The 26267-nt window shown below is 34.0% G+C and overlaps 1 protein-coding gene across 1 annotated transcript; it reads left to right on the forward strand.

Moving 5' to 3' along the window:
* The first annotated feature begins 4670 nt into the window (after positions 1-4670).
* Positions 4671-26159, forward strand: LOC126888727 (sarcoplasmic reticulum histidine-rich calcium-binding protein-like). Its single transcript, XM_050657122.1, has 6 exons — positions 4671-5403; positions 7568-7945; positions 9686-9927; positions 14028-14192; positions 14321-15494; positions 25801-26159. The coding sequence occupies exons 1-6, from the start codon at positions 4671-4673 to the stop codon at positions 25902-25904; spliced, it is 2796 nt and encodes a 931-aa protein (XP_050513079.1). The 3' UTR covers positions 25905-26159.
* Positions 26160-26267: the final 108 nt, after the last annotated feature.

A 26267-nucleotide genomic window follows, 5' to 3' on the forward strand; every position in this document is an offset into this window, starting at 1 on the left:
CATAAACAACCTTGCCGAGGTCTACAAAAATACATGCGTGAGTTATTTACTTCACCTACGCTGTTTTACTTGCGAAATTAAAACGTGTACTTGATGTTTATTGATTTATAAATAAATATCTAATGGATTAAGTTGGGATTTTAAAAAGATCTGAATAATACATCTCTATTGAGGACAAGGCACTTGAAGAAGAAGTAGGCCATCACAAAAATCGCTCGGGAGTACTCGAGTCTTGATTTGACGTGTGTTATGAATGCTTCTGCTATCGTTGCCGCTTCTTAATTAAGAAGGTGTGCAAATTCAGACAATTTATTTTGAAAAATAATCCATTGCGGCCATTATGTAGGTACTTGTTTCCTCTCTCTATCATTGGAAGTGCATCGAGAATATCGAGACGGCTCTCCGGCGAGATATTGTGCCATTTTACGATTTTTAAAATCTGTCTCGAACTCTAGCAAGTGTTCTTTTGACTCCAAAATCTCCCCCAGAAAGGCTGCTATGAAGTTCTTGCAACATACTTTTAATGTGTGATTTTGGCAGTACCAATTGTTGAACTGTCTGAGTAAAGTTTAACTTTACACAGACGCCAACATCATAGAAATAAATTCCAGAAGATTTCAATGGGCAGGACACCTCAGAAGACATTCTGACCAAAGAACAGTACGACTGGTGTGGGAGGAAGTCCCAACTGGAAGAAGTCCACGTGGACGCCTTTATGGTTCCAATATATTTAGTTATTTCCTGTAAAATAGGTCTTTCTTCATTAATAAGCCAGTCTCGTATGACTTTAACGTCATTATCTTTCTTTTCTCTTTTTAAGGCTCTCTAGGGGAGTATCATCATTATATTCTTCCTGTTTAAATGTGGTCATCTGGAGACTTACTTCTTCTATTATATTCCCTTTTTCTTCAAGTTGACACTGACTTTAACTCTGTAATACGTTCAAATCGTCTTGGAATTTTTGAAAGTATTGATTTAACTCCTTCTTCTTCTTCTTCTTCGTCTAACCATTCACGTCCACATCTGAACATAAGCCGCTTCAAGTCTTCCTTTCCATTGTTTTTTATTGTACGCTACTTGTAGCCAATTTTTCCCGGCAGTCCATTTCAGATCATCTGTCCATCTCATAGGAGGTCTGCCTCTGGGTATTTTGTGTTGGTACGCTCTATATCGTAGAATTGTTCTGTGCCATTTGTTTAGATCGCTCCTAGCTACATGTCCAGCGTATTCCTATTTCAATTTTAATGAATTTTGTACCACATCGATGATTTTGGTTTTTTGTCTTATCCGTGTGCTTGTTTATTTAACACATTCTAAAAAATCAACATCTATTGTCTTTTATTTTTATTAATCGCTAGTTGCTCCTTCAAATGAGCAACTTCAGATTCCAGAGTATATTTTTCATTTCTGTGGTCAGTTGTGGGGAATCGATTTCTTAGAGACATATATATCGAAATAGAGATATAGACTATTATTTCTAGTAGGACTATGTACTATGCGACCTTCGGCCTCATTCTTTGGTTCTTATTTCCTTATCTGTCATAGATTTCTGCAATTATTTTGCAAATGTCCTATTCGTCCACAATTAAAACATCCTCTGCTTTTATTTTGCGATTTTTGATCTTTGCAAAACTTTCTTTTTTTGTCTACACTTTTCCTTTACCTAAACACATTTATCCTTTTTCTTTTCCATTTTTAAAAACCATGCAGTGGTATCCATATACAGTGAGGACGTTTAGGTTGGAATACATTCATTTTCTCCAGAATGGGCGATTTTAGACAGAAATAATATGATCCTAGTGACATCATCCATCTGGGCGTGATAATACATAGCTCTCCCACTAAAAATACGGCTGCTAAAATGCTATGTACTTCCAGTCTTGCTGTATAACGCAGAGTCCTGGACAATAACAGAAACATTAATGAGGAAGATGGAGGCATTCGAAATGTGGGTGTACTGACGTATCCTCAAAATATCCTGGACGACTCACACCACCAACGTAGAGGTATTGCGCCGAATGGGAAAACAAAAAGAAATCGCTTTCACAATTAAGAAACGGAAACTTGAATACCTCGGTCATATTATGAGACATGATAAATATCATATACTCCAACTGATAATACAGGATAAAATAGAGAGCAAACGTGGACTTGGAAGAAGAAGACACTCATGGCTTCAAAACTTAAGCCAATGGTTTGGACTAACATCGATCGAGTTACTCAGAAACGCCGCAAACAAAATTAAAATTGCTATGATAATAGCCAACGGACAAGGTACATGAAGAAGAAGAAGAAAAAAACAAAGCAAAAGCAGCTATTTGTCTTTAAGGATTTGTTATCAGTTGTCACTCATATACCTTTTAGAACCTTCAATTTTACAAAACCTAATTTTTCGACAAGGATTTCTTCCTCTAGAATGTTAGCCTTTCTCGCAACTTCAGAGTTCTTTCTACCCTTCATTTAAATTGACAGCTTTCCTTCTTCGTACAATTATTATTTTATACAGCGATAATTTTGTTGTTGTGCGCATCATTTGGAGATGATATTGGTCATCCTGGCAATTTTTACTTTGTTTACAACTTCTAATTTTATTCACGATCCCTCGTATCTTAACTAAAACGGTGAAAGCAACAATCTATTCAAGCGATATACAGATATAATTTTACTTAATGAACCAATAAATTTAATAAATAAACAATAAGGAAAAACAGGCAAAATAAATGTAATAGTTTTAAATGTTTTGCGTGTGAATTACCAACAAAACGAATTGATTAATGTCGAATAACGTTGCAAGCAACCGCTAGAAGTTTTTAATTTACCGCTAAATGAATTCGGATGACATAATTTGAATGAAACGGTCATTTGGTTTTTTCATAATACACCAAAAATGGAAGTGGTATATAAAACGAATCAATGGTGTTGTTGCACTTGATGTTGTGTCATTTTGAAAGCTGGAATCAACGGAGACCCACGGCTTCATGAAGCCCCTTTTCCTATTGTGTTTCTTTACGTTAACGAGAGCCCGACATGTGACTGATAGTGAAGTGATCTCCAATTTTGTGTCGCGTGAATCTTTCGAGGATTTGGCAGTGTCGGCGGCTGAGCCACGACCAGTGGTTGTGGAGTACTATCCTTCAGAGGTTTTGCCTTTGACGGCAGACCAACATGCTTTCAGTGATTCCGAGGTTAGTCAAGCTAGTGAAAAAGTAGAAAAAATACTGCAAAGACCTATATCGTTTTCTTACCAAAACAACAACGACCAGACTTCGGATGCCTCAGAAGTGTCGGAGGAAGAAGACGATGAAAAGGAAGCTGAAGTAACGGAAGTGGATCAGAAACCGGATGCTGTCGACTATTATAAATACGTGAAAAACGTCGAATCAGCAGAAAACGATGAAGGTGCTGGAAACGAAGACAACAAAAACGAAAAAACTCAATCTGAAAATGAAGAGATCAGAGAGAATGAAAACGAAGAAAGCGAGGAAGTAATAGCTGAAACTAGTGACCACGAAGATATTAAAAATGATGACAACAAAGAGGATAATACAGCTGAGGACTCTGTATCTGAAGACAGTGCATCGGAACCCTATGAAGTACATGAAAGTCAAAAGGGAAAGGGAGGAGGAGGTCATGGAGGTAGCGGTGGCGGGCATGGTCATAAAAAAGGTGGAGGAGGTCATGGTAGTGGAGGTGGAGGCCACGGAGGAGGAGGTAAATAATTTTAGTCTTTTATTATACCTCAGCTTATTGCTTTTTTGTTGGTTTCTATTTTGTTATTAAAAAAATATAAATAACAAAAAAATAAGTAAAAAAATTGAAAAAGCAATTGTTTAAACAAATTAGATGTCTTATTCAATAATTTATTTATTTAAATAGTGATTATTTATAACGTGCGCAAGGAGTACATGCAAATAAAAAAGAAATGTCGAAATCCATAAGCAAGGACCAGAGATTCAGTTAACAGCTCCTTCCCCCTCTATTGCTCCCACGAGTTTCAAAGTCGGTCGATTTTATGGATCACATTTTAAAGCATTGTGGACGCTTCCGTTGAAAGGCAATCTTTTTTTAATTGGGCACATTAAAATTTTTAGTTTATTCTTTCAAATGGTCTTAATTTTTATGAACAAAGCTGTTGTGAATTAAAAAAAAGACTAATTTCGTCCTAAATTGCCCTAGAATAACTTTTTTCTTTTAAAACTTGTGAAAAAATGCAAGCTTTCCAAATATGACAAAAGTAATTTTCTTGCAGGCAATGGTTAAAAAGTTTTTGTTTTATTATTTATTTACTGCAAGTAGCAGTAACATCCATTGATGGTTCACTGGAAATGGCTCTTCTGGCCAGAGTCGTTTCAATCTTCTTTCTATAGGCTGGTTAAAGAGTTCCCCTATCAACTGATTGATGGGGTGTTCATGCTGTGGTTTCTATATTTCTCCGCAGCATGTCTGATGACTTCCGTTATATATGGGATGTTTAAATCATTATGTACTGTCTAATTAGAAACATACCATGGGGAACCAGTAATGGTTCTCAGCATTTTTGAATGAAACGGTCATTTGTTTTTTTCATAATACACCAAAAATGGAAGTGGTATATAAAACGAATCAATGGTGTTGTTGCACTTGATGTTGTGTCATTTTGGAAGCTGGAATCAACGGAGACCCACGGCTTCATGAAGCCCCTTTTCCTATTGTGTTTCTTTACGTTAACGAGAGCCCGACATGTGACTGATAGTGAAGTGATTTCCAATTTTGTGTCTCGTGAATCTTTCGAGGATTTGGCAGTGTCAGCGGCTGAGCCACGACCAGTGGTTGTGGAGTACTATCCTTCAGAGGTTTTGCCTTTGACGGCAGACCAACATGCTTTCAGTGATTCCGAGGTTAGTCAAGCTAGTGAAAAAGTAGAAAAAATACTGCAAAGACCTATATCGTTTTCTTACCAAAACAACAACGACCAGACTTCGGATGCCTCAGAAGTGTCGGAGGAAGAAGAGGATGAAAAGGAAGCTGAAGTAACGGAAGTGGATCAGAAACCGGATACTGTCGACTATTATAAATACGTGAAAAACGTCGAATCAGCAGAAAACGATGAAGGTGCTGGAAACGAAGACAACAAAAACGAAAAAACTCAATCTAAAAATGAAGAGATCAGAGAGAATGAAAACGAAGAAAGCGAGGAAGTAATAGCTGAAACTAGTGACCACGAAGATATTAAAAATGATGACAACAAAGAGGATAATACAGCTGAGGACTCTGTATCTGAAGACAGTGCATCGGAACCCTATGAAGTACATGAAAGTCAAAAGGGAAAGGCAGGAGGAGGTCATGGAGGCGGCGGTGGCGGTCATGGTCATAAAAAAGGTGGAGGAGGTCATGGTGGTGGAGGTGGAGGCCACGGAGGAGGAGGTAAATAATTTTAGTCTTTTGTTATACCTCAGCTTATTGCTTTTTTGTTGTTTTCTATTTTGTTATTAAAAAAATATAAATATCAAAAAAATAAATAAAAAGAATGTGTGTGTAGTTTGTACGCACGTAAGAAGTTATACTTCTATTACATATTATGTGATTTTAACGAAATTGATATAATGTACTTTAAACAGTTTATTTATATTTTATTTGAATATTAAACTAATTTTAATACTTCCAAAAGATTTTATTAAGACAATACGAAAAATTTAAAAAAATAAAAGAATAAAACGCACACAAACACATTGAAAAATGCCACAAAGAAAAAATGATTTCTGAACGATAATAATCGTTGGCAAAAATTTTAAATACGCATTTTCCTTAAAAAAAAATTATATAATAAATATACTTACAATCATAAAATGCATAAAAAAATAAAAACTTGCATCGGGATTCGAACCCGCGAATTTGGGGACGCTTTGATTCGTAATCGAAGCCTAGACTCACTCATCCAATTACTCATTATTTGTCATGTGGAAAAATAGGGCAACTGAACGTTTTACTGTTCGACAGTTATTCTGAATTTAAATCAAATTATGTAGTTTAATTTTTGTGGAAGAAAATATTAAAATATAACAAAACAGTAAGAAAACAATATATTAGATGAAGATTGGTAGAACTTTTGTTGGTAATCAAATTAAGCATGTAAATCAAAGCATTACATACCTACTAGATAAATAAATCTACGCCAAAAAATCATAATTTAAAAATAAAAATCGGACCTAATTTCGGATTTCTTTCTAAAATCCCCATTCTTGAGAAAATAAATTTATTCCAACCTAATCCAAATGTATAATTACAATATGATTATAATAAAAACTACTTACCAAATTAGAATGAGTTTTCCTTGTCCGAAATAGTCCAAAAGTCCAAAAATATATGTGAAAACTATTTAAAAAGGCAGTATAACTATTAACTAACTTTTGTTTGTTGTTTCTTTTCACACAAATTTCAAAACGCAACAACCATAAATAATCAAACCACAGCTTTGCCACAGCCGACATATTGAATAATTTTTGACATGTCATTTGAACATCCAATCAGAACAAAGTTATAATGCGCATGCGCCCGGATCGTAGGTTTTAACATATAAAAATTCACCCTCATATCGCGCGTAAAGAAGTATAACTTCAAAAAAATTGAAAAAGCAATTGTTTAAGCAAATTAGATGTCCTATTCAATAATTTATTTATTTAAATAGTGATTATTTATAACGTGAGCAAAAAGTACATGCAAGTAAAAAAGAAACGTCGAAATCCATAAGCAAGGACCAGAGATTCAGTTAACAGCTCCTTCCCACGAGTTATTGCTCCCACGAGTTTCAAAGTCGGCCGATTTTAAGGACCACATTTTGAAGCTTTGTGGATGATTTCGTCGAAAGGCAATTTTTTTCGAATTTGACACATTAAAACTTTTAAATTTGTTTTTTCAAATGGCCTTAATTGTTATAAAAAAGCTGCTGTGGATTTAAAGAAGAGACTAACTTCGTCCTAAATTGTCCTAGGATAACTTTTTGTTTAAAAATTTGTGAAACAATGCAAGCTTTCCAAATATGACAAAAATAATTTTCCTGTAGGCAATGGTTAAAAAGTTTTTGTTTTATTATTTATTTACTACAAGTTACAATTTACTCAACATAGAGTAATTAGTAAATGTATAAGAATAGGGCTTGTAGTAGGTACCATCCAGTGATGGTTCACTGGAAGTGCCTTAAGACTTCTGGTCAGAGTCGTTTCAATCTTCCTTCTATAAGCTGGTAAAGAGTTCCGCTATCAACTGATTGGTGTGGTGTCCTTGTTGCGGTTTCTATATTTCTCCGCAGCATGTTTGATGACTTCCATTACATATGAAATTGTTTAAGTCATTATGTACTGTCTGATTTGAAACATACCATGAGGCACCAGTAATGGTTCTCAGAATTTTTGAACGAAACGGTTATTTGATTTTTTTATAATACACCGAAAGGAAAGTGGAAGTGATATATAAAACGAATCAAATGGTGCTGTTGCATTTGATGTTATGTCATTTTGAAAGCTGAAATTAACGGAGACCCACGGCTTCATGAAGCCCCTTTTCCTATTGTGTTTCTTTACGTTAACGAGAGCCCGACATGTGACTGATAGTGAAGTGATCTCCAATTTTGTGTCTCGTGAATCTTTCGAGGATTTGGCAGTGTCAGCGGCAGAACCACGACCAGTGGTAGTGGAGTATTACCCTTCAGAGGTGTTGCCTTTGACGACAGACCAACATGCTTTCAGTGATTCCGAGGTTAGTCAAGCTAGTGGAAAAGTAGAGAAAATACTACAAAGACCTATATCCTTTTCTTATCAAAACAACAACGACCAAACATCGGGTGCTTCGGAAGTGTCGGAGGAAGAAGACGATGAAAAGGAAGCTGAAGTAAGTGAAGTGGATCAGAAACCGGATGCTGTCGACTATTATAAATACGTAAAAAACGTCGAATCAGCAGAAAACGATGAAGGTGCTGGAAACGAAGACAACAAAAACGAAAAAACTCAAACTGAAAATGAAGAGAACAGAGAACGAAGAAAGCGAAGAAGTAATTGCTGAAACGAGTCACCATGAAGATGGAAGAACATTGTTAAGCAGGCCAAGACCACAAAGGGTTGTAGCCCTGTCAGAAGAAGAAGAAGATATTTGTTTGAAATGTTTTACTTTTTCCTAATAGAAGGAAAAAAAGCAACAATTGATCGACTGTTCTTTAATTTGCTAATAACTAAGTAAGTCCAAAAAATCGACTGCAGAGAACATATAGGAACTTGTTATAGAGGTCCATGCTACTCAAAACAAATGTTTGCCTACCAATTGTCGTACCAATAGGGTACTTTTTCTGCTAATTTCCCTGGACTAGTGGTTATAGAAAAAAGACAAGACATGCAACGCAAAACTGAAAAAGTAGCAGAGGCAGGGAAGAAGGTCGGACATAAACATCAGGAAAACTAAGATAATGAAAATAAATAACTCATACAGAAGTAAAAACTTCAACTTGTATTCTGGTATAAAATCGTTTATTACAAAACTATCTATAAAGTCATCCAAATGGATTGCAAAACGTTTTCGTTCTAATTCAGAACATCTTCAGTGCATTCTGTTAAGTAGTTTAAAACTAGCACACTATTTAAAGTGGTAAGCCCATAATATATGGTTTAAATATCTTATTTTAATAGAACATGGTGGCTACAAGTCGATGTTGTTAGATATAGTAGAACACATGCTCAAAGGGCAACCTGGTTCCCTGCTCGAAAATGCTAGGTACTTGTCAGTTCAATGGGCACAGAAAATAAATACACCAAGAGAAATGGGAATATCACTGGGAGGCAAGGAATTAGAAAAACGGTAGAGAAATTTAACTACTTGTGCAGTATTTTGAACAAGGGAGGGACGGAGGACGTAAAACGGAGAATAGGTATAGCTCAAAACGCATTCAATAAGCTAAGGAAAATGTAGTCTTCACGTCAGATGACAAGTAAACCAAGATACGATTATTCAACAGCAACGTGAGGACTGTCCTACTATACGGAGCAGAAACTTAGAAAGAAAATGTATCGGTCAGATGCAGGTCTTCATAAATAAATGCCTAAGGAAAATTCTTAACATTTACTGACCAAATGCATATCAAACCAAGAGTTATGGAGAGGAACTAACCAGGAACCTATATCTAAGAAAATATGCAAAAAATGGAGTTGGATGGGGCACACACTAAGGAGACCTGACACAGAAATAAGGGGGCCAAGCCCAAAGAGAAGACCAGGTAGACCCGTAGAGACGTGGTAAAGAAGTGTCGAGAAAGAAATTAATGCTATTGGGAAAACATGGGCAGAAATTAAGATCAATGCAAAGGATATGACAGCTTGGAGGCAGACAGTTAACGCCCTATGCACCGCATGGAGTGAAGAGGAATGAGTAAGTAAGTAAGTGGTTACAGAAGAATGATATAATTTTTAGAAACATGAGTTGCTTCAATTCTGCATTTTTGATCTCCCTACTTGGGTCTAGTAAGTCTATAATGTAGCATCCCTGATATTTAAAATTAGGAACTCTTTCACAGTTTTGTTGATCTATTAGTATGGAAGTATTTTTGATTTCGATCACCTCAAAATGGATTCAAAATTATAGAAACGCGACATAAACGGTAATATTATACGAATAAATCATGCTTATATAAAATTAGGTCAATATTATTTAAATTATATATTTCTAGGCTCGCATAAAAAAGGAGGAGGAAAAGAAAGCTATTCTAGTCACAAAGGAGAGAAAGGCGAAAAGGGAGATAAAGGCTACAAAGGACATCACCACCACGAAAAAGGAGATAAAGGACACCATACTAAAGAAAATCATGAAAAAGAATACGAGGAGAAAGGAGGTGAAAAGAAAAATCATCATCACGATGACGGATATAGCGCAGAATACCACAAGGGAGAAAAAGGAAATAAAGGATCAAAGGTAAGGATCATCATCATTATCATGAATTAGCCTTGATTTGTCTGTTGTTGAACATAAGCCTCCTCCAGATATTTCGGTATCTTCTTCTGTTATGCACCTCTGCTATTCAATTGGTCATAATTCTTTTGAGGACGTCGGTCTATCCCTGTGGGGGTTTTACCCGGCTTCGCTTTGTCTGTCCGTAGTCTCCACTTAAGAAATTTTTTGTCCACCTTGTATCTTTAATTCTTGCAATAGAATAGAAATATGCTTTATTGTCATGAAAAATTTAACAATTTTATAGAATACAAGAATCATAAATAAGAACAATAACAAATAACAAATACAATTTACTAAAATGATATAAATCGTCAATATCAATAAAATATAATGAAATGAAAAAAAAAACAGTAACAATATATTGCAAAATTTTAAAAAATTTGCAAATTGCATAATCTACCTTAAGAAATTTAATTAGTTAAGTTAAGCTGCTGCATATGACACTCAAATATAGATTAAGATTCTACTTATAAATAAGAATACTGTACTTTCTTAGTTATTGGTTAAGAAACTCTGCTATCGAATAATATGGTTTTTCAGATAAATAGGCTTTAGTCATTTTACGGAACTTGGGGAAAAATGTTGCAGATTTAAGTTGTAGATGGAGATGGTTGTAAGGTTTTTTTGCAGAACATAATATAGATTTCTTTACTAACTCACTGGACGGGATCGGTAAATAGATGTCAAAGGTAGAATTTCTGGTGGAATAGTCATGTCTAGGTCTTGCTGGAAAGACATGTAGATGTTTACGAATTAAGCAAACAGTTTCTAAAATATATAAAGAAGGTAGTGTTAGAATCCTGTGATCTTTGAAGTAGCTTCTGCAATGTGTTGTTCTTCTGAGGCCAAACAGATATCTTATTCCTCTTTTTTGTAATTTAAAAATAACATCGGATTGGGCAGTCGTACCAGAACCGCAAAAAGGGAGACCATATCGAAGATGAGACTCGAACAAAGAAAAATATGTTATTTTGGAAGAGGCTAAATTCATTTCCTTCGAAACAGATCTTATTGCAAAGCAAACTGAGGATAGTTTCTTGCTTAACACATCAATATGAAGGGACCATTTAAGGTTGCTATCTAAAAAAATACCAAGAAACTTTACAGAATCAACGATACTGATCTGGCTGTTATGAAGAGCCTAGATAATGCTACTGTTTTTACGTAAAAATTGAAACGTAAATTTGAATCGGACCAGGATTTTATTGTGAGTAGATCAGAAGTTATAGTAGCATGACGAGTTGCGATATTTGAGTTGCTCCAAGTGATACTGGTATCATTAGCAAAAAGAAAAACTTTTCCCTCGATTTTTAAGCTAGTGATGTCATTAATAAAGATAATAAAAAGTAGAGGACCCAATACTGAAACCTTGTGGTATCCCATATACAACATTTTTTGTAAGGCAACATGTCCTGCCCATCTCTCTTTTTTCTTGTAATACGTTCAATAATTTCTTTCAGTCCGGTTTGTGTACGAACTTCCTCATTTCTTAGTATATTTCTTAAGCTTATTCCAAGCATTGATCTGTCCATTTTACGTTGTGTCCTCAATTTTTTAAACAAATAAATCATTATGACAATTATTATCAACAATATTAGGTATGTACCCATAGAAGATGTATCAGAAAATGATAAAATTGAATTATTTAAAAAACTGGAAGAATTTTATGAAAGATTATCCAGAAATGAAATATTACCTATTACCCACATAACAATGATGTTCGTATCATGTTCTAAGCATATACTACCAACATTCGTCGGAGTATATTCTTTTTAGTACAAGCATAGCATGTACCTTAAAAAACATTCTAAATTTCATGTTCTTTGCATATACTTTAAAGTATATTCTCGTACCGAATATACTGAGTACATTCGTGTACGTAGTAACTCGGAATATTCGTAAACGTTTATTCTTAGAATATACCTTTATCGAATATTCTTAGCACATACTTATAAGTACATTATTAACACATACTTATAAGTAGATACTTTTAAAATATCTTAAAAATAATATGTATATATAGGAAGTACTCGTATAATATTAGCCTTGTAGATTATCAACTTCGTTATATTTTAGAATAATTAATAAAATTTATGTATGTAGGTAGTATTGGACGAATTTCATTTCAAAATTGTTGTATGGTAAAAAAGTTTAAACTTTAATTGTATTAACGTTTATTATTAAAAATTCGTTTTCATAATTGAAATAACTTTACCATTTCGAGTTTATCACGAGTATTTTTACATCATTGGAATTTGAATTTAGGTACATTCAATTCAATACGGGAGGCTGCGATACGGGCCATTCCAGAACCAAAGCATGCCAAGACCCACATTTTGTACTCACAACCAAAGGCTTTGGTGTTGCCAACCATCGAGTAAGCTTTTTCCGTCAACCTTAAAAATTCCCACTTTTATAAAAAAATTCCCTCCTGTTTACAAAATCTAAGAAAATATGTTTAATTATTTTCAAATATTTTGATTTTTTTTAATATTCAATCATTTGGACTGGAACAAAAATTCCCTTTTGAGTTAACTTTTCCCTTTATCACCTTTTATGTTAAAAATTCCCGCAGTTTTCCTCCGTTTGGCAACACTCACCGGTGCACCGTTATTATTCCACTTCCACAATACATATCCCCCTAACCCTGTCTTGTCTTATTCTGACCATTTCTTACCTGAATGGATCAGGGTAGGAAACAACGGTAAAATATATTAAATCGAAAATATGTATCTATGCAGTGTGGGTGTGGTAGTGTTAAGGATGAAGACGAATGATAATAAAGTACTATGTAGTAATAATCTATTTTGGTAACTCAATATTATTTAATAAATAAAATCCAGGAGGAAAATAAACTTCCTGTAGCTGGCTGTATACCATAAATCACAAAAATACCAAGTTTCTTGTAAAAGGTATATATTAAAATACCCTAAATAAGGGTCACAATACAAAACGTTTTCGGATTAAGGAATCCATCATCAGTGTTTAAAAGCCAAAATTTGCATGCCTGAGCCACCAAAATGTATCGGGTAAAAACCCTTTAAATGTAAATAATAAGGATGTTTTACATATTTATATAAAATTCATTGGATGGTATAGATAAACCTGGATGTTACCCAGGGCAACACAGGTAACCCTTGCCCTGGGTAACATCCAGGTTTATCTATACCATCCAATGAATTTTATATAAATATGTAAAACATCCTTATTATTTACATTTAAAGGGTTTTTACCCGATACATTTTGGTGGCTCAGGCATGCAAATTTTGGCTTTTAAACACTGATGATGGATTCCTTAATCCGAAAACGTTTTGTATTGTGACCCTTATTTAGGGTATTTTAATATATACCTTTTACAAGAAACTTGGTATTTTTATTTAATAAATACATATAAGTAAGTACATATAAGTATATAAATTTTAGTTACTCATACAGAGTTTAGTTTAGCTAAATATTATAATATAATAGTTTATATAGATAACTAAAATTTATAAATATGTACTTACTTTTTAAGTAATATTGCAGAATGTAGGTACTAACACTAACTACATTCACATTTGCCATTAAAATATGTAAATATAATAGGTATTTGGTAGAACCAGTAGAACCTAAGATGAGATTTGGTGATGCTGAAAACATACTTCTGAGCAATATAGCACTTGATAGCACTTTCTTAGAATATCCTTAAAAATATATTCTTCTAATACAAAGATGTGCAGTAGTACGTTCTAAGTATATAAATAGAAGGTTTATAGCACTTCCTTGGAATGTTCTAAAAAGTATATTCTTAGTATATACTGAAAAGAAGTGCGGTAGTAAATTTTAAGTATATGCATAGAACGTTTAAGTACTGTAATGTAGTATATACTCAGTATGTGCTCTGCACATTCGCAATGGTAATTACGCATATTCTTAGTATATACTTTTTCTGAAAAGTATGTTCTATGAATCTACTAAGAACATGAAATTGTTATGTGGGTAATGATTGGTGACTTCTGATTCATGACTAATGATTCATTTAGTAATCGATAGAATCTTGATATCCTTAACTTTTTTGACAGTACCATGAAGAAGGCAAACATTCAAAAGGGCACAGCACCAAAGGAGAACACAGCATCCATAAAAAAGATGAGTACGAGAAGAAACAGGAATTCTACGACGAAAGCCATGAAGAAGATGGATTTGAAAAAGATGGAGAATATTTCCACGAGGATGATTACAAAAAAGTAAGTTTTACTTGGTTCTCTCATTTTACCAAAAGATAGTATGTAACTACTTTTTAAAAAAGTAGTAATCTAAATCGAATTGTGTTTTATCGGTTTTTTCATCCAATTTATTGTAATTTTCTGTTTAGGGAAGCCAAGAAAAAGGCAGCTTCGATAAAGGTGGCGAAGAAGAAGCCCATTATGGAAAAAAACACCACCACGACAAAGGTGGGCACTTTAAGGAACAGAAAGGACACAAAGGCTCCAAGGGACATGACTCACATCATGAACACGAAGAAAAACACGGTAAAAAAGGAAGTGACTCCGGTGGAAAGAAATGGTCATATGGAAAAGGTAATGGCGGTGGGGGAGGGGGTGGAGGAGGAGGGGGACATAAGAAGGCACATTTACACGAACAAGCTGATGAATCTCACAATCCTATACGTGTTGTTTATCCAGAAGAGCTTCATGTAAAAGGTGTAGTCCATGAAGCAGCTCCAAGGTTAGATTTGGAGGAAAACAGTCGATATCTAAAAGAGCCCAACGTGCTATATCCCCCGTTAAACACTTTACCTCTGAATCGAAATTATCCCTCAGGGAGTAGCTCCAAACGCAAGAAGCACCACTACCTAAGCCAACCTCTTCCAGTATTATCTAGTTATATAAAGGAAAATCACTTCCACCCCATTGTAAATCCAATACAACGGAGGATGGATGATGTAGCTGATGTAGAGCACACACCAGAAAGTTCAAAAGAAATCCCTGTTTCACGACGAAAACTGAATGACGAAAAACCGGTTATAGAAGAAACTGAATTAAGTACAGAAGAAGCTGATGACAAAAAACCTGTTGTAGAAAAAACTGAACTAAACACGGAAGCATCTGATGACGAGAAACCTGTTATAGAAGAAACTGAAGAAAACACGGATGAATCTAGTTTGGTCAAAAGTGTTCCAACAACAGATCAAGTCGTTCCTCCTAGTATTCCTGATTTGGAAGAACATGAAGATCTTCTAGAAAAACATGAGGCACTACTCAATAATATGTTCGAGGAAGAAGCTGAGCCAGTTAAGACAGCATCAACTAAAAAGAATAAGATGAGACATATGTTTGGAAATGATGCACAAAGCTCAGTAGAATATGAGGATCTGTTATTGCCAGATGGTTCTTCAGATTCGGATGAGATAGGATCTTATAGCAAATATAAACTAGGAGATTACCGGCAAAGGGAGAATGTTACGACGCCATTAACAGTTGAAAGAGAAGAAGAAGAAGAAGCAGTAACTACTTTTGAGTCACCTTCTACTACAACTATAGATACAGGTAAGTAAATACAGCCAAATTGAGTGTCACAAAACTAACATTTTTGAAAAACCTTTTTCTTCTTTTTATATAGACATGACTCTGTTCAATGTGCCTCCAGTAAATTGTAGTTCCATCGTTTTCGTGGTCTTACCACTGATCGTCTTCCTGCTTTGGGGAATCGTCTCTCGCCGTGATTACTGATTTATTTGTTATCATTAGGTTTAGGTGGTCTCTCGATTCTACTGTTCTGATTTTTCCCAGTTATTAATGTTGTCCACCTTACATGTCTGTCATGTATCTGAACTTCTAGCTCTGCCTCATAATGTCTTACCATCGATTTTTTGAAGGGTTTTCATTTCTGATATTTCTATTCTAATTTTTGTCCTCTCTGTATCAGGTCGTGTTTCTGCCGAGTATTTCTTCTTCTTCTTCTTCTTATTTGTTATTGGTCTCACTGCAAGGCGATAACCAGCACGATTTATAGACGATCTTGATGTAGTCTGGCTCTAAGCCATATCAAAATCGCTGACTATGTTGTTATAAAAAGCTTTTGATGAGGTGTGATATAATGAATATGAGTTTAATTCGGTCAGGTTAAGTATGATTAAAACATAAATTAAATAGCAAATAACAACATATAACACGAATACATATAAACTGTTGAGCCTTGCAATTTGTAAGCTTATTTTGTTAATTGCGAGAAAACGCATAACGCATTGCAGTTTATAAGCTTATTTGGTTAATTGCAAGAAAACGCATTAATACATTGACTGATTCTTTCGTTATGGAACTTAGAACATTGTATATAGAGAGTGGTGTTTTGGAGTTCATGGAAATGAATTTTGTGTAGGTATATATCAAAATTAGGAATTACATTAATCGGGCATTCAAAAAAGATGTTTTGTTAAACAATGGCCTGTCGCATTCTAATGATGGTGGTAGTGTGTCTTCTATTTCTATATGGAAAATCTGAATACCAAGGTTTGGTGAGAAAGAAGTCTTGAATTGTTTTGTATTGTGAAGTCTTCTGGACTAAAATTTTCCATTTTTCTTGGTACTCATTGGTAATTTTTCCTCTGATGACTGATAGGGCATTCTGGGAATCCAGTTGTACTTCCACTGGTACATTCAGGTCTCTTCCTATTTTGGCCAGTATGTCAGCCTTGGTGTTACCAAATATATTAGAGTGTCCAGGTATCCAGGAAAGGAGAATTTTGGTGCCATTCTCATTGGCTGAAGATATAAGTTTCTTTGTTTTTAGGGCCCATAAATCTGATGAAGCTGATATGTTACATGTTTTAATATTGGTTGTTGCATTGAGCGAATCAGAAAATATTATAGCTTTTTTTAGATGTTTTGTAGTTGCTATTTCCACCGCTTGATGTATTGCTATACTCTCTGCTTTGCTTTTGCTTATGTTTAGTTAGAGCTCCAGGAAGTCTTGAGGAGAAATTATATTCAATACTCGGGATGCATATCCCAAAACCTACTCTTTCTTTGTTTTTTGAGGCATCAGTATATATAAAGGTATGGTCTTTTCCATATTGTTCAGTAGTCATAAGGAATTTTTCTTTAATCATCGGGTCATTTTTTTATATTACAATTAAGAATTGGAAGTGGATCCATTAGTGTATCATAGTCTAATTCATAGCATGGAAATTTGTGCCTTTGTATATTTTTGTAAAATATGGATAAAAATATTCTAATGCCGAAACCAAGTCTGGTATCTACATTATGTCTTGTATAAAAATTAGGTTTGTTTATGAGTCTTTTACGTATTTCAATTAGGAGTAAGATTATGGGATGATTTTCAATATTTTATTATTGGTCTGATGACTGTTTTGTAAAATCTGCGTTTCATTTCTTTTCCGATATTTTTATTTCTTCATATTGTTTCATTCAAGCAACCTGCGGCTCTGTTTGCTTTATTCACATTGATCTTCGATTTCTTATGTGAGCTACATTTCTCGTTTTAGATTTTTTTTTTCAACGGCGTAGGTACAGATTAGGCGTAGGTATACTACTGTCTTCCACTGGTTCCGGCCCTGTGTTTCTATTTACCATGGCTCATTCTCAGATGCATTCTCTCACTGCATCTTTCCACCTTTTTCTAGGCCGTTCTGCCGGTCTTCTACCATCTGGTCTTTCCCAAAACACATAACTAATCAGTCTGTCGTTGTTTCTGCTCCTTCATTCATTTGTCACACTCTCCCTGCAAGGACCATTATTCCCAGACCACGATTGATAATAAATTATACCACAGATTCTGGGGTCAAAAATAGGTTGATTGAACCTCACTTATCTATATACAATAGTGCACACAAAAAGTTACAGCCCTTTGAAGTTACAAATTGAAAAACGATTTTTTTCATATATCGAAAGCTCTTAGAGATTTTTTATTGAAAATGAACATGTGGCATTCTTATAGTAGCAACAACATCTTAAAAAAAAATTAAAGTGAAATTTTGCACCCCATAAAAACTTTATGGGGGTTTTGTTCCCTTAAACCCCCCCCAAACTTTTGTGTACGTTCCAATTAAATTATTTTTGTTGCACTATTAGGTAAACACAATATTTTTAAAACTTTTTTGCCTCTTAGTACCTTTTCGATAAGCCAGTGTTTATCGAGATATTTTGAATATTTGTCGAATCCACCACATATTTGTATATATATCGTTAAGTACGATTATAGAGAGCTGTTAATAATCTTAAAATTTATTTATAATTTACATTATTAGGTCTATTTTGAAAAAGAAGCCACATCTCGATAAAAGGTGACTTATCAAAAAAAGCGAAGAGGCAAAAAAGTTTTAAAAACACTGTTTTTACCTAATGGTACCAATAATAGTTTAATTCAAACGTACACAAACATTTGGGGGGTTTAAAAGAACAAAACCCCCATAAAATGTTTATGTGAACATATCAAAAAAAAATTTTAACTATTTAGAATGGGAAATAAGCCACAATATTATTAAAAAATGATTTTTATTAACGTTTCGACGCCCAAATCGGGTGCCGTTGTCAAAATACAAAATACTATTAACATAAACAAAAATGTTGTTGCTTAGTAAAAAAATTCTTCTAATAATTTATTTAATTTGACTCATTTATATCGGCAATTCAGATACATATAATACATTTTAAAGTAGAAGACTTTAAAATGATATTGCCAATATTTATGAGTTGCGTTCCTGGGACGATTTTACTGAAAGATAGTTCATTCGATTACATATTTCATATATTCAACTATCTTTCAGTAAAATCGTCCCAGGAACGCAACTCATAAATATTGGCAATATCATTTTAAAGTCTTCTACTTTAAAATGTATTATATGTATCTGAATTGCCGATATAAATGAGTCAAATTAAATAAATTATGAGAAGAATTTTTTTACTAAGCAACAACATTTTTGTTTATGTTAATAGTATTTTGTATTTCGACAACGGCACCCGATTTGGGCGTCGAAACGTTAATAAAAATCATTTTTTAATAATATTGTGGCTTATTTCCCATTCTAAATAGTTAAATTTGTAAAAATGCCACAAGAAAATAGCTTCAGAACAACATCAAAAAAGAAGCCACATCCCGATAAAAACTGGCTTATGTAAAAAATACTAAGAGGCAAAAAAGTTTTAGAAACGTTGTGTTTAACTAATGGTACCACAATAATAAATTAATTGGAACGTACACAAACGTTTGGGGGGGCTTAAGGGAACAAAACCCCCATAAAATTTTTATGGGGTGGAAAAATTTCACTATAATTTTGTTTTAAGATGTTCCTGCCATAAGAATACCCCATATCCATTTTCAATAAAAAATCTTTAATAGTTTTCGATATATTGAAAAAAATCGATTTTCATTTTGTAACTTCAAAGGGCTGTAACTTTTTTTATGAGCACATTTGTACTAAGATAAGTTAGGTTCAATCGAACTATTTTTGACCCCAGAATGTGTGGTATAATTTATGACCAAACTTTTCGGGACACCCTGTATAACTCGCAGGATTTTGCGTGCTCATACTAAAAGTTTATTGATTTCTTTCTTTCCCAACGTCCATGTTTCACTTCCGTATGTCACTGCTAGTCGTATTATGGTTTTGCACATTTGGATTTTGGCACCTCTTGAGAGAGGCTTTTACCTCATTAGATGTTGAACGGCAAAGAAAGATTTATTCTCCACCAATATTCGTACTTCAACCTCTCGTTCTCCTGTATTGTCACTGGTAATTGTTGTTCCTAAGTATTTGAATTCTTTGACCACCTTAAAGTTATAATCGTTTATGGTAATGTTTTGTCTTATTCGTTGGGCTTCCTTTCTTGATAAGACCATGTATGTAGTTTTTTTCTTCGTTTATTTTCAGGTCTACGTTTAGTGTTGCTTCTTCAAAATTCGAATCTATATTAGTCCATTCTTTCACGGTTTTTGCTCTAAATTTTAAAGAACCGCTTGGATTGACATGAAATTTGGCATGCGTATAGCTTACATGTCAAAGAAAAAAAGTGATATTGTGCCGATTTGTGCTTTTGCCCTGGGGGTGACTTTCACCCCCTCTTGGGGGTGAAAAAATATATGTCCAAAATAAGTCCGGAAATGGGTAAACTGACTAATTTTAAGTAACTTTTGTTCTATAGAGCTTTTTCTCCAAGTCAACACTTTTCGAGTTATTTGCGAGTGAATATGTTCATTTTTCAACAAAATAACCACATTTTTAGACGATTTTTCGCAAATAACTCAAAAAGTAAGTATTTTGTCGAAAAAAACGTTCTTAGCAAAAATATAGCTTATAAAAAAGTAAAAAAATGGTGTAGGTACACGTTAGTTCTCTGGATCTCGTAGAACCAGAGTTATAGCCAATGAAAAATAGATTCATATTCACCAAATTTCAAATAGAATATTTCGACGTGATATATCCAAAAAATTAAGCACTTTTTTGGGGAAAACCCATTATCACTTTTTTAAAGTGTTTAAAAAAAGCTTTATTTTTGTTTTTACAAAAAGTTTCTAGCATTAAATTTAAGCAAGTTACGCTCAAAATAAAGTTGGTTCCTTTTGTTTATGCAAAAAAAATCGGGAAGACCAACCCCTAATTAGCAACTTAAATGAAATTAATCGTTACCGCTCCACAAATTATTTTACTTATGTTGTGTTTATATGATCTGTAAGTTTCATCGATTCAAAGTGCTTATTTTTGAAAAAATTTGGTTTCAAAGTAAAATTTTTAAAAATTTAAATTGTGAAAAATATGCTTTTTTTTCAAAATAACTTAAAAATTGTTAGAGATACCGAAAATCTCGAAAAACAAAAAAAAATCAGATTTGCATTTCTGAATATCATGTATTTTTTTGTTTTTCTGTTAGACAAAAATTGATTAAGATTTGGTGTTTCTAAATTTGCATACATTCGTGATCAGTGACTCGTTCAACCCCTTTTAACTACAGCCCTTTCAATAATAAGGACTTTGAACCGATGAAACTTACAGATCATATAAACAATATATACACCAGTCAAGAAACTTGTGAAGTCGTAACGATTAAGTTCATTTAAGATACTAATTAGGGGGTGATTTTCTCGATTTTTTTACCAAAACCAAAAGGGACTAACTTTATTTTGAGCGTAACTTGTTTAATTTTGATGCTAGAAATTTTTTTTATAAAACAAAAATGAAGCTTTTTTAAACAATTTAAATAAGTTGCAATGAATTTTCCCCGAAATGTGCTTCATTTTTGGTTATTTCACGTTAAAGTATTCCATTTGGAATTTGACGAAAATGAACCTATTTTTCATTAGCTATATCTCTGCTTCTACTAGGTGTAGAGACGTGATGTATACACCATTTTTTTAAATTTTTTACAGGCTATATTTTTACGGAATGTTTTTTCGACAAAATACTTACTATTTGAGTTATTGGCGAAAAACCGTCTAAAAGCGTGGTTATTTTGTTGAAACAATGAACAAATTCACTGCCAAATAACTCGAAAAGTATTGACTTAGTGAAAAAACTCTGTAGAACAAAAGTTACTTAAAATTAGCCAGTTTATCCATTTCCTGACTTTCTCTGGACGAATATTTTTTCACCCACAAAAGGGGGTGAAAACCACCCCCAGGGCAAAAGCACATATCGGCACAATATCACTTTTTTTCTTTGACTTGTTAGCTATGTGTATGCCAAATTGCATGTCAATCTAAGCGGTTCTTTAAAATTTAGAGGTTTTGCAATATTTTACCGTTAAAGAACGGACTAAAATAAAATAAAAATGTATACCATTTTTATTCAGTTGCAATGCGAAGGCAAAACTGTGTTATTTTTCGCTTAGAACAGAGAGCGCAAACCAGTACTATAAATCGACGATTTTCGACACTATTTGGAGTCATCATCAGAGAGGCGTAGGTTTGCTGCTCTCTGCCCCATGTGACGAAACTTCGAGAGTTTTCCCCTCATTTCAACTGACGTTTATGGAGTAGGTGAATATTGAAAAATATTAAAAATATTCCTAAAAGATATTTAATTGAAAACTTATTGGACCATTTTTCTGGTGGTAACACCTCCATGGCTTCTAAAAATTGCAAGCCAGATGGATGCTGAAGCGAAGAGGACAAGAGGGAATTCAAAAACTTACAATTCACGACCCCGTCTGTTCAGCTGGTATATCCTTAACTTCCATTTTTGTCTGAGCTATTATATCTTCGTCATCTGCAAATGCGAGAACAATTTTTGCTCCTCTGGCAGTTAAGTCTGGTTTGACTCTGGTATAGATTTTTCGCATTGCATATTCCAATGCTGGATTAAATAGTAATGGGGACAGCGGGTCTTCCTGTCTGAGTCAGGTGTTCACGCCGAAACGCCTTTGAAGTTTTGCCTCCTATTCTAATTTATGCAAAAGAATTGTTTACTACACACTTTCGCGCAACCATGGTCAGCTTCTTTGGTACGTCTAGCTCTACCATTGAACTCCACAGTTTTAAGCGATCTACGGAATCATAATATGCTTGTTTGAAGTCTATGAAGATATGGTGTACGTCTTTATATAGTCCCAATACTTTTCTAGAATTTGTCTGATAGTAAATATTTTGGTCGATTGTTGTTCTTTCAGGCTTAAAGCCCTTCTTCTTCTTCTTAACGTACCCTATCAAGTCCCCTTGACGTTGGCGATTAACATGGTGAAACTGTCTCTGTCTCGAGCTATTCTAAATAGTTGTTCTGCTTTCTTTATTCCTGTCCACTCCCGGATATTCTTCAACCAAGAGGCCTGCTTTCTACCAATTCCTCTGCGTCCTTCGATTTTACCCATCATAATAAGTTGAAGAATATTATACCGGTCTCCCTTTACTATGTGTCCATAATAGGCCATCTTACTATATTTGATGTTATCAAGCTGCTCGAGGGCAGCATTTGCTCTCTTAAGGACTGCCGCATTTGTCTGCATAGACGTCCACGGTATTTTCAGTGTACGTCTGTGCAGCCACATTTCAAGGCATCCAAACGATTAATGGTGGATATTTTTAATGTCCATGCTTCGACACCATACAAGAGGACTGACCAAATGTAACATTTAGTCATGCGCTTTCGAAGTTGAAGTTGCAAGTTATCATTACAGAAGAATTACCTCATTTTTAAAAATGTCGTGCAGGCTATCTCGATTCTACATTTTATCTCTTTATCTAGATCTAATTGTTCAGTAATATGGCAACCAAGATATTTACAACTGGGTATCCTTTGAATTATATGACCATCAACATATTAACCGTGAATCTTGATTGGCTAAACGGTTAAATACCATGTATTTTGTTTTTGAACAGTTTATGTTTAGGCCAAACTCTCTTCCCACTGTGTCAATGGCATTTAAAAGGTGTTGTAATCCATTCATATCATCACTTAAAATAACTGTATCGTCTGCATATCTGATTGTATTTATCAGAATTCCATTAACTTTCACACCCCATTCCAAATTATGCAGCGCTTCCTTAAATATTATATCTGAATATAAATTGAATAACAGTGGGGACAGTATACAACCCTGTCTGACACCTCTTTGTATTTTGCATATTTCTGTTGATTTTCCATTTGTGCAAGTTGTCGCTGTTTGACGCCAGTACAATTTTTCTATGATTCGTACATCTTGACTATCAACTCCTTTATCCTTTAATATTTTAATTCTATACCATTTGATCAGATGATGTTATGTCCATTTTTACTACTTTATAGGAGAGACAAAAAACCGTTTATGGGAGTTTGTGTTTCAGGTTTGTACCTATTAATTAGCAATTTTCAGAATAAATAGATATGTGAATCTATGCGATATTGTTCTGAAGCTATTTTCTTGTGGCATTTTTATAATCAAGTATATTCAAATGGGAAATAAGCCACAATTTTACCTAAAAATGATTTTATTAACGTTTCGACGCCCAAGTCGGGTGTCGTTGTCAAAATATAAAAAAATTTGAAAAAATTGCAAATTATCATGTTTTGACCAAATGATTATTGTTAAAGAATATCACTTATTATCTTCCTATTCTGGAATTATTTGACTTTTTTGTGGAATTTCTTCTTCCTCTTCTTCTGTATGTCATCTTTATGTCTTCACTATGTCTTCATCTGCGATGAAGGTTGGCAATCATCACTGCTATTCTAACTTTTGACACTACAGCTCAAAAGAGTTCAGTTGAGCTGCATATACACCAAGATATTTTTCTTCTACCTATGCTGCGCCTTCCTTGAATCTTTTCCTGCATTATTAATTTAAAGAATTCATAACTGTCACCACGTGTCATATGATCCAGATACTGTGGTTTTTTTATTTTGGTGGAATCCAGTATCTCCCTGTTGTGCTCTATTTTTCTTAGTACCTACTTTTCATTGGTTATTCTGTCTGCCCAGGAGATTCTCAGCAATCTTCGATATGTCCACATTTCAAATCGTTCCAATCTATTACTACATTGTTTAATAAGAATCCATGTCTCCAAAACATACACAAGAATAGAAAATGCATAACAATAATTTATTACCCGTTTTCTAAGATTTAGGTTGAGGTCTCTACTACAAAATATTTGTTTCATGTTATTGAATGCATTTAACAATGAATTAATACAACTTGATTCCACAAAAATACTAATTTGTGACTTATGCACAAGTGACTTGTACCACTTATCACTATTTGACCAAAAAAAAATGAAAAATGTATTTTGATCATTGTGTGACAACAATACTTATGATAATCTAATCACGCATAAACAAAAAAATGTGCACTTATCATTGAATAACCAATGCTGCCAATCAAATTATATCCGTTGTGCATTTAGCAGCGTCTGCCTAAACGATAAAGAATGTTGTTTTGATTATTTGTGTGCACTAAACATAAAATGACTAAAAATGCAGTTAGCACCGTCTGACCAAATGGTACTGAATTAATTTGTGATGTTGTTCTCGATCAAAAGCCTTCTCATAGTCAATAAATACAGCAAAGACGTATTTTCTTTGATCTCGGCATTTCTGCAATAGTACTATTTAGTGCAAAGAGTGCGTCCCGGGTTCCCAGTCCATTTCTGAAGAAAAATTGTGTTTCACCCTGGTCTTCTTCACATTTATCTCTGATTCTACTGTGGATGATACGTAGAAAGATTTTCAAAGTGTGGCTCATAAGGCTTATCATTCTATAATCGATACAGTTTTTCGGACGTTGTTTTTTTTTGTAGGGTTATGAATTCGGACTTTAACCAATCTTCAGGGATATCACCAGTCGAATAAACATCCTTGAAAAGTTTGACTAGTATTCCAATGTTTTCCTCATTCATAAGCTTTAACATTTCTGTAGGTATGTTGTCAGCTTAAAGCCCACTATGACTATACTATACTATACTATACTCTACTATACTATTTTTTATAGTAATCGCCAATAATTTCCTCTGTATGTTGCAGTAAATATGGCCCATGGCAGAAGTGGTAAACTGTTTTGCGTCTTTTTTTTAGGTCTGAAAATCATAGGCGTAACCAGGGGGTTTTGGGGGTTGTATATACGCTTAACACCATTACTATTCCATACCCCTCAGCGACCCTCCAGTAGTTGTAACCCACCCCTTAGGGTCATCCTGGTTACGCCGTTGCTGAAAATTGACATTCATAGCTAAATTCAGCTTGTCCGTCTCTTTCTAGAGGTCAAATCTCTGGACTAATATCATTTCTTATATAATTACTGTTACAATTGATGGAATTTTCATCAATGGAATCATTTTATGATTTATTGCTCTTTCCCACTTAGGTATTGTTTTTGTTCTCATTTATTGCCCTTTATTGTTTATTAATTTAGTAAATAAAGTTAACTGTTTTAGTTAATGAACCTGAAAATAGCGAAACCCGACCAGTAGTCTTTCAAGAACCTTTGAGCACGTCAATGAGGCCCATTGTCGTCATGGAAGAATCATCCGAACGTTGAATACTTATGTGATATATAGAACGCAATATTTATATGTTTTTACTTAGTACTGTTATTTATGTTATTTTGTTATTTGTTTTTGTTGTAAGACTGTTTTACCATTAAACTATTTGAGAATTAGTAAATTTATTACCTTTGAAACATCAATTCAAATAATGTTTAAGTGATAAAATCAGTTCTACATAATAAAAATTAATTATTATGCAAAACCGGACAACAATATATCGTTTAGGTTTTCAAATTCATGTAAGATGCCTTTTCATGGTAAATTATAAACCTTTTTATTTCTTTAAACAATAAAACCCTGCCAAATTAAATACTACCTACGCCTTTGCAAAATTCTTGATACAACTTCATACTAGT

This window comes from Diabrotica virgifera, chromosome 7, assembly GCF_917563875.1.
Source record: "Diabrotica virgifera virgifera chromosome 7, PGI_DIABVI_V3a".
Taxonomy (NCBI): domain Eukaryota; kingdom Metazoa; phylum Arthropoda; class Insecta; order Coleoptera; family Chrysomelidae; genus Diabrotica; species Diabrotica virgifera.